The following is a 9,921-nucleotide window of genomic DNA, read 5'->3' as shown; positions in this document are numbered from 1 at the left end:
CACACACACACACACACACACACACACACACACACACACACACACACCCATACACACATACACACACACAGGCATGCATCTGCACACACAGAATGTGTAACACTTAGTTAAATACCACCTCACCTTGATTGTGTTCTGCCCAGCGACAGAGACAGAGAGAGAGATAGAGCGAGATAGATGGAGAGACTGACAGGGAAAGAGACAGATACAGAGAGACAGGCATAGTGAGGGAGAAGGAGAGAGACAGAGACACCGAGAAAGATAGACAGATAGAAACACCAAGAGAAAGACAGAGAGAGTGAGAGAGAGAGAGAAACAGTGAGAGAGAGACAGACATAGACAGAGAGACATAGACAGAGACAGTGGAGGGAGAGAGACAGAAAGAGGTAGATCGAGACAGATTGACAGAAAGAGAGACAGAGAAAGGGAGAGATAGGGTGAAAGCGTCAGAAAGACTGAGATAGAAAGATGGAGAGAAAGGCAGAGACAGACGGAAATAGGCAGCATGCGAGAGAGAGAGAGGAAGGGAGCGAGAGAAAGACAGGGACAGAAAGCAGGTGAGAGAGTGACAGAGACAGAGAAGAGAGAAAGAACAGACAAATAGTGTGAGAGAGAAAGAGAGACCAAGATAGAAAGAAGAAGAGAGAAGGAGAGAGAGAGAGCGAGAGTGAGAGAAAGGGAAAGACACAGAGACAGAGAGAGACAGACCCAAAGAGTGGGAGAGCCAGAGAGAGGGACCGAGAGACTTGTAGACAGAGTCAGGGAGAGGGTAAAAAATACAGAGAGAGAAAGATAGATAGGGGCATACAGACAGAGAACTAGAGACTGATACAGAAAGACAGAGAGAGAAGGAGAGAGAGAGAGGGAGCAAGAGAGAGACAGAGAGAGAAATTTATAGAGTGATAGAGTCAGAGTGATATACCATGGAAACAGACTCTTCAGTTCAACTAACCTGTGTTGATCAGATACCTCAATCTGAACTATCCCATTTGCCCACATTCCTCTAAACCCTTCCTATCCATGTACCTGTCCAAGTGCTATTTCAACATTGGAATTGTACCTGCATCAATCATTTGGAATCAAGGACTGGGACAGAGAGATAGAAAGTGAAAGAGGAGTGAGAGAGAGACAGAGAGAGAGGGAGTGAGACAAAGGAAGACAGGGAGCAAGAGAGAGAGACAGAAAAAGATGGGGCAAGAGACAGAGACACAGAGAGAAAAAGAGGGGGAGATGGAGAGAGACAGACAGAGAGAGAGAGTGATACACAGAGGGAGAAAGTCAGAGGAAGAGAGAGAGAACGAGAAAGAGACTGAGAGAGGGACAGGGGGAGGAGGGGGGAGGGGGGGAGAGAGAGAGATGGGGGATTGCTTTAAAAAGAGGCAGTGAGTGTGAGGGTAGTGTTTGAGGAGCCTGAGGGTAGGCGTATGGGGGATGTGGGAGGAAGGTAGTTGGAACCACTAGGTCTGGGGTCTGTGAGCTCTTTACTTTGCTTGTTGCAGTGCTGAAGCTGGGCTGGATTGAGCGTTTGGGTATTATATTCCCCTGATCTCCCCTAGTCCCACTTCCAGCATGTAGAGTGGTGGACCCCCCCAGGAGAATTCTCTGTAGTTAGCTCAGAGAAATGGCTAAGGAACGGGGGGGCAGAGGGAGTGATTACAGACAGGCTTTCAACCTATTTAATTATAGATGTTGGTGCCCACAGAGAGGAAGCTGTTAAATTGCACAGTCCATTTGTGCGTAAATTGGATTTGTGGGATCCCATTCCATCGGATCAGCTCTGGGAGCGAGTGCTGAGAGCAAAAGGCATCTCCGAGTGCTGTCTCTCTGTCTGTCTTTCCTCTCCATCGTTCTCTCTCTCCCTCCCTCTTCCCCTCGAACTCTCCCCCACTCTCACCATCTCCCTCACCCTTTCCCTCGTCTCAGCATCTCTTTCTATCTCTGTCCCTCTGTCTCTCTCCACCTCTTCGTCTCCACCTCGCTCACTCTCTCTCTCTCACTTTCTCTCCCCCTTTCTCCTTCTCCGTCCTTCCTTCCCTCTGCTCGGACACACTCCCCACCCTGGGGGAAGATGGGTTTCATCGAGGACTTTTTCACTTACGAGACTCCGAAATCAGTGGTTGTCAAAAGCTGGACTGTGGGCCTCATTAACCGAATGATGCAGCTTCTTATTATCACCTACTTCATCGGGTAAGTGCACTTTCATTGCTGTAGCGCCTGCTCCATCCGCCGCAGACACACTTTCATTGCTGTAGCGCCTGTTCCATCTGCCGCAGACATGCTTTCATTGCTGTAGCGCCTGCTCCATCTGCCGCAGACACACTTTCATTGCTATAGCGCCTGCTCCATCCGCCGCAGACACACTTTCATTGCTGTAACGCCTGCTCCATCCACCGCAGACACATTTCATTGCTGTAGTACCGCTCACTCAGTCAAAGACATATTTTTGTTGCAGTAGTGCCTGGTCATTGTATCGCAGGTGCACTTTCATTGCTGTAGCACCTACTCCCTCCATCATAGGCATACTTTCATTGCTGTAGCGCCTGCTGTCTCCATCACAGGCACACTTTAGTGATTTTAGCATGCGCTCACACCGTCACAGTTTCATTTTGTAGAGCCTGCTCACTCCATTGCAGGCAAGCTTTCATTGTTCTAGCACCTGCTCACTCCACCACAGGCATATTTCTTATTGCAGTAGCGCCTGATCACTCCATGACAGACACACTTCCATTTCTGTAACGCCTGCTCCCTCCATCACAGCATTGTTTTAGCAGTAACCCACGGGTGTGTGCTATTATGGAATATACACACCATCACACCCAGTGTACCACTACACACTAAGCCACATTGTGCTGTGTTTGCCCACACACTCAGTTTGCCTGAATCATCTCGAAGCCTCCTAACGTCCTCCTCACAATCCTGCTGTGTCATCAGCAGATTTGGAAATGCTGTCCATGGTTCCCCCTATCCAGGTCACTATAGGGAACAGTTAGGGACTAGCACTGCTCCCTCCTGTATCCCACCACTCACTACCTGCCACTCGGAAAAAAAAGAACACCCATTTATTCCAAGCGATGAAGACCCTGAGCTCCCAGTTGCCTGCCACTGTAACGCACCACCCTGTTCCCTGACCAACATCTCTTGCTGCAGTGTTCCAGCGAAGGCCAGGGCAAGCTCGAGGAACAACACTTCATTTTCCGCTTGGGGACCCTGCAGCCCTCCAGACTCAATATTGAGCTCAACAATATTAGGGCTTGACGGACCTTCTCCCATGTCCTTACCCTGATCCTCACACACCAGGCCTTGCTATCACATGGTCTGCTACAACACGCACCCATTGTCAGCCATTAATGATCCCCATTAGCAGCTATTGATTCTTCCAGGCTGACCGTTCCCCATTCCTTTCTCTGCCCCTTCACTGTGCTCTCTCTCTGTCTTTGGGCTCCATCGTTTACTACCAGCACCCCCGACCCTAACCCCCCGCCACCCCATTCGGACCATCCTTTCTGAGCCATGATCAGTTCTGAAGAAGGACCCAAAATGTTCACTCTGCCTTTTTTTTCCCACAGATGCTGCCAGGCATTCTGACTTTCTCCAGCAGTTTCTCCCTTTGTAGCGTTTATTCCCACACTCGCTGTTTCCTGTCTGTCAGACCATTCCCAATCCATACATTACCCCCAGTCCCATGTGCTTTAACATTTCCCTGTAATCTCTTATGAGGGACATCATCACAAACGTTTTGAAACTCCAAATTCCCTCCATCCACAGGTTCCCCCTTATTTATTCCAGTAGTTACATTCGCCCCAAACAAACACCAGATATTCAATAAGTGTGATCTGCCTTTCAGAAACCCAGGGTGTCTTTGGCCAATTGTGCACATGCTTTCCAAATGGTCTGTTATCTTTTCTTTCATAACAGAGTCTAGCAATTTGCCTGTTACTGATGTTAAACTAATTGCTCTGTAATTATCTGTTTTATTTCCTCTTCCTTTTTAAACCTTGGGGTTACATTTGCAACCCTTCAACCTGTAGGGTCTGCTCCAGTCTCCATTGCATCTTGGAACATGAAACTGATGAACCTGATGAACCTGATGAACCCCATATTTCCAGGGCAACTCCCCTGAGTACTCTGGGCTGTGAAACTTGAAAGGGTTCAGAAAAAATTTACAAGCATGTTGCCAGGGTTGGAGGGTTTAAGCTATAGGGAGAGGCTGGATAGGCTGGGACTATTTTCCCTGGAGTGTCAGAGGCTGAGGGGTGACGTTATAGAGGCTTATAAAATCATGAGGGGCATGGAGAGGGTGAATAGTCAAGGTCTTTTCCTGAGGGTGGGGGAGTCCAAAACTAGAGGGGCATAGGTTAGGGTGAGAGGGGAAAGATTTAAAAGGGACCTAAGGGACAACATTTTCACACAGAGGGTGGCGCGTGTATGGAATGAGCTACCAGAAGAAGTGGTGGAGGCTGGTAAAATGACAACATTTAAAAGGCATCTGGATGGGTCTATGAGTAGGAAGGGTTTTGAGGGATATGGGCCAAATGCTGGCAAATGGGACTAAATTAATTTAGGATATCTGGTCAGCAAGGATGAGTTGGACCGAAGGGTCTGTTTCCGTACTGTACAGCTCTATGATTCTATAATTTCCCTGAGATCTGACTGTAAAGGACTTTGATGTGTCCTCACTAATCCTTTTCCATTCACCTATTTATAGAAAGTTTTATTGAGGTTTCTATGATCCTTGAAATTTTATCTTTACTCTGTTTTCCCCCTCTTGATGGAGTATTTTGCTGAATTCTAAAATGCTCCCAGTCCTCAGGCTTGCTGCTTTGTTCTGGCAATTTTGTACATCTCCCCTTTGGATCTAACACTATCCCTGTTTTAGTTTTACATGTGATGGTTGACTGCCTATTCCTCTGTTACTTTTGCCCCAGGAAGTATTGAATAATTGCTGTAATCCATGCACATATTCTTTGATGTTGAACCATTGCGTATTTAATAACCTTCCCCAATCCATCCTTGCCAATTTACACCTCGTACCTTCAAAGTTTCCTTTATTTAGATTCTGGACTCTAGTTTTGGCTTTCACTCTCCATTTTAATGAAGAATTCTATCATTTTATGGTCACTCTTCCCCATTGGGCTGCGCACAACAGCTTGTTCAAGCACCCTTTCCCATTGTACAATTGTTGGTCTGGAAAAGCCTGTTTTCTGCCTGTTTCCTCAGTGTATCAGTCTAATATAACCATCACGTGCAGACTGCAGGAGCTAGTCTCCACATGCCCCATGCTGGTTTAGTTTATCCAATCGATATATAAATTACACTGACCCAGGCTAACTGCCGGTCCTCTTATTCCATGCCTCGCTGCTTCCTTGTTTAACACCTTCCCTTACACCTGCTCCACTGCCTGGGGGCTGGGAGACCCCTCACAGCGGTGGTTCCTGCCCCTTGGGTTTTCCGATTTCTGCCCAGGCAGATTTCATATAACCATCGGAAATAGGAACAGGAGGAGGCCATTCGGCCCCTCAAACCTGGTCCCCTACTCCATAGGATCGTCGTTGAATTCACATCCCTCACGTCCACTTTCCTGTCCTCGATTCCCCGATTGGTTAAGAATCTCTCTCTCTCTCTCTCTCTCAGCCTTAAATATCCACAAGGACTCTGCCCCCGACACCCCACAGCTCTCTGTGGTAAGGAGTTCCAAAGACTCCCAACCCTGTGAGAGAAGAAATTCCTCCTCATCTCGGTCTTAAATTGGTGCCCCTTTATTCTGAGACTGTGCCCTCTGGTCCCAGATCCTCCCATGGGGGGGAAACATCCTCTCAGCATTGACCCTGTGAAGCCCCTTAACAATCCGATATATTTCAATGAGATCCCCTCTCATTCCTTTAACCTCCAGTGAGCGCAGTCCCGATCTGTTTAACCTTTGCTCAGAAGACAGTCCCTCCATCGCGGAGATCATCCCAGTGAACCTTCTCTGAACTGCCTCCAATGAAATGCTATCTTTCTGTAAATAAGGGGACCTAACCTGCTCACAGTGCTCCAGATGTAGTCTCCCCAGCACCTTGTACAGCTGCAGTAAGACTTCCCTTCTCTCATACTCCAACCCCCTTTAAAATAAGGGCTGACATTCCATGACCCTTCCTGATTCCCTGCTGCCCCTGTGTGCTAGCTTTCTGTCTTTCCAAAATTCACATTATCCCACATTATACTCCATTCCTTAACATTTTGCCCATTTACTTTACCCAACAACATCTCCCTGTAAACTGCTTGTATCCATGTCACAGTCTGCCTTTCCAGCTCTTTTGCCACATTCTGATGTTCTGAGCCAATATCCTTCTGGACACACGCATTAAATTTTCTCCTTTACGAATTCCCCTACCCCACCTCCTTTCTCCATTTCTCTGTCCTTCCAAAACAGTGAAGGCCCAGGATTCTGTTGGGTTCCCATCCTTGGTCCACCCTGTAGCCAACTGCAATGACATGCAGAGACTGCAAGACCTGCCGATGCTGGAGCCTGAGACAATACAGTGTGGAGCTGGATGAACACAGCAGGCCAGGCAGCATCAGAGGAGCAGGAAAGCTGACGTTTCGGGTCTGGACCCTTCTTCAGAAACTTCATTTTTTTCTGAACAAGGGTCCTGAACCGAAACATCAGCTTTCCTGCTCCTCTGATGCTGCCTGGCCTGGTGTGTTCATCCAGCTCTACACTGCAATGATATCAGAACTTTTTAGATCTATTTTAGTTGCGTGAATATCTATTTTATTGTGAATGCCCAATGCATTAAGCTAAAAAGCATTAAAACTGGTCCAACTGCCATTGATGTAGGCGCTATGGTGAGACATATTATGAGACATAAATACAGAGAAATATTAAAATATTCCTCTGTATTTCTCATGAGAATAAATTTCTATTCTGTTCCTTTCATTTAACCCTGATGAATCATCTTGGCTTCAGTGTATAATGGACCTTGACTTCTCTTTGATTTTTATTGTTTGTCTGTTTGCCTCCCTGTTCAGTCCCCCTGCTCAGATTCCCAGCCACCCTACTTTTCCAGTTTAAACCCTCTGACACAGACCAGAAAACTCCTCCTGTCAGGTCAGGGGGCCCCACTCCTGATCTTTTGGCTTCAGTTCATGCAAATCCCCAAATCCCAAAAATCATAACTCCTCATGACGACATTTCTCAATGGATATAGAGTAAAGCACAGGGTTAGATACAGAGTAAAGCTACCTCTACACTGTTCCCCCCTCCCCATCAAACCCTCCCAGGACACGTATAGCACGGGGTTAGATACAGAGTAAAGCTTTCTCTACACTGTTGCCCCATCAAACCCTCCCAGGACAGGGACAGCACGGGGTTAGATACAGAGTAAAACTCCTTCTACACTGTCTCCCCCATCAAACCCACCCAGGGACAGGGACAGCACAGGATTAGATACAGAGTAAAGCTCTCTCTACACTGTCCCCCCATCAAACACTCCCAGGGACAGGGCAGCACGGGGTTAGATACAGAGTAAAGCTCCCTCTACACTGTCTCCCCCATCAAACCCACCCAGGGACAGGGACAGCATGGGGTTAGATACAGAGTAAAACTCCTTCTACACTGTCTCCCCCATCAAACCCACCCAGGGACAGGGACAACACAGGATTAGATACAGAGTAAAGCTCCCTCCAGCCTCTCTGTGATGCCTGTTCTCTCTCTCTCTATGTTTGATCTCTAGCTGGGTATTTATCCATGAGAAAGCTTATCAGACCAAGGAGACGAGAATCGAGTCCACGGTGATCACCAAGGTGAAAGGTTTTGGCCGTTCTCAGTTGCCGAACGGAATTGAGAAAGTGATGGACGTGGCTGACTATGTGATTCCTCCACAGGTGAATAGCTCGGTTAAACGCAGTCTCTGAAAGGACTCAGAGCCTTCACATTGCTGTGGAATTTCACTGAGCCTTGGACCTCCTTCTCACAATTCTTCAGAGCAGAGCAGTAGGTGTTCACATTCAGAGATTTTCTCTCTGACAGTCACAGCTCAGCGAGTGGCTCAATAAGACTGTGTCAGGCTGAGGGAGCAGAGAGGTTTCCATCGGCTGTCTGCACAATACACTCCATTCCTGATCAATGAGGGACACTGTCTGCGATCAGGAGGGGATTAGTTAGATTACAGAGAGGGGGAAATCAGGAAGGAATTAGTTATATTACAGAGAGGGGGATATCAGGAGGGGATTAGTTAGATTACAGAGAGGGGGATATCAGGAGGGGATTAGTTAGATTACAGAGAGGGGGATATCAGGAGGGCGTTAGTTATTTTACAGAGTTGGGGGGTATATCAGGAGGGGATTAGGTAGATTACAGATATTGGGGGTGTTTCAGTTTCAGGAATGACAGTCACAACATTAGCAGTGACCTGAAGAATGGCTGTACGGAGTGGGAAAGCAGTCTGAAAGGGAGGGAAGGATTTTTTTCTCTTTGTGTTTTCTACGATGAATGCATTTTCTCATCAGACTGTCTTACTCTTCTCTGTCACTGTCTCTCTCACACTCACTGTCTCGCTGTCTCCTCTCCATCGATTTTCCTTTTCACTGTCACACTCAATCTTTCCCCCTCTCTCTCTTCCTTTCCCTGTCTCTCTCTCTTTCTCACTCTGTCTCTCGCTCTCTCTCCCTTTCTCTCTCTCTTTCTTTCTCTCTTTCTCTCTCTCCTCTCTGTCTCTTTCTCTCTCTCTCTCTCCTCTGTCTCTGTCTGTCTCTCACCCCCACCCCTCTCTCTCCCTCTCACCCTCTCTCCATCTCTCTTCCAGGGAGGGGATGTTTTCAGCATCATCACAGCTACCCAGATTACAGAGAACCAGGTCCAGGCAACCTGTCCGGAGGTATGGGCAATCAGCTTGTGGGATGTTGCTGTGTAAAACATCTATTAACACACAATGACCAGAGTCATCCACTCTGACCGGTCACTCTCAGACCGCACTGACTCTGACCGGTCACTCTCAGACAGCACTGACCCTGAGCAGTCACTCTCAGACCACACTGACCCTGACCAGTCACTCTCAGACCACACTGACCCTGACCGGTCACTCTCAGGCCGCACTGACCATGACCGGTCACTCTCAGACCGCACTGACCTTGACCGGTCACTCTCAGGCCGCACTGACCCTAACCAGTCACTCTCAGGCCGCACTGACCATGACTGGTCACTCCCAGACCGCACTGACCTTGACCGGTCACTCACACAGACACTGACTGGTCACTCACAGACTGCACTGACCCTGAGCGGTCACTCTCAGACCGCACTGCCCATGACCGGTCACTCTCAGACCACACTGACACTGACCGGTCATTCTCAGACCGCACTGCCCATGACCAGTCACTCTCAGACCGCACTGACACTGACCGGTCACTCTCAGACTGCACTGACCGGTCACTCCCACACTGTCCCTGACCGGTCACTCCCACACTGTCCCTGACCGGTCACTCTCACCGTGCCCATGCTGCATTGTAACAGGAGTGTGTTGTTGTGTGTGTACAGGACCCAGATAATAAAGAGTTACTCTGTCAGACCAATGCTCAATGTGACGTTGAGATGACCCATCAAGTTGGCAGCGGTGAGTTTCCGAGATCGGACAGCATGCTTTCCCCATCTCTCTATCCGTCACTCACTCTATCCATCACTCTCTCCCATCTGCCACCCCACAACATTCTCTCTCTCTACCCACATCCTCCTCACCTTCCCCACATCTCCCTCACCTTCCCCACATCTCCCTCACCCTCCCCCACATCTCCCTCACCTTCCCCAAATATCCCTCACCCTCCCCCAAATCTCCCTCTCCCTTCCCCACATCTCCCTCTCCCTTCCCCACATCTCCCTCACCCTCCCCCACATCTCCCTCACCCTCCCCCACATCTCCATCACCTTCCCCAAATCTCCCTCTCCCT

At 48.5% G+C, this 9,921-nt stretch overlaps 1 protein-coding gene across 1 annotated transcript; it reads left to right on the top strand.

The window, feature by feature from the left end:
• Positions 1 to 2,068: 2,068 nt before the first annotated feature.
• On the top strand, positions 2,069 to 8,894 carry LOC125485607 (P2X purinoceptor 3-like). The gene is made up of 3 exons (XM_048609153.1): positions 2,069 to 2,187; positions 7,716 to 7,866; positions 8,787 to 8,894. Exons 1-3 carry the CDS (start codon positions 2,069 to 2,071, stop codon positions 8,892 to 8,894), a joined length of 378 nt encoding a protein of 125 aa, XP_048465110.1.
• The last annotated feature ends 1,027 nt before the right edge of the window (positions 8,895 to 9,921 follow it).

Source organism: Rhincodon typus, chromosome 20 (assembly GCF_021869965.1).
Source record: "Rhincodon typus isolate 14 chromosome 20, sRhiTyp1.1, whole genome shotgun sequence".
NCBI classification, from domain to species: domain Eukaryota; kingdom Metazoa; phylum Chordata; class Chondrichthyes; order Orectolobiformes; family Rhincodontidae; genus Rhincodon; species Rhincodon typus.
This window is presented reverse-complemented; position numbering and strand designations above follow the sequence as displayed.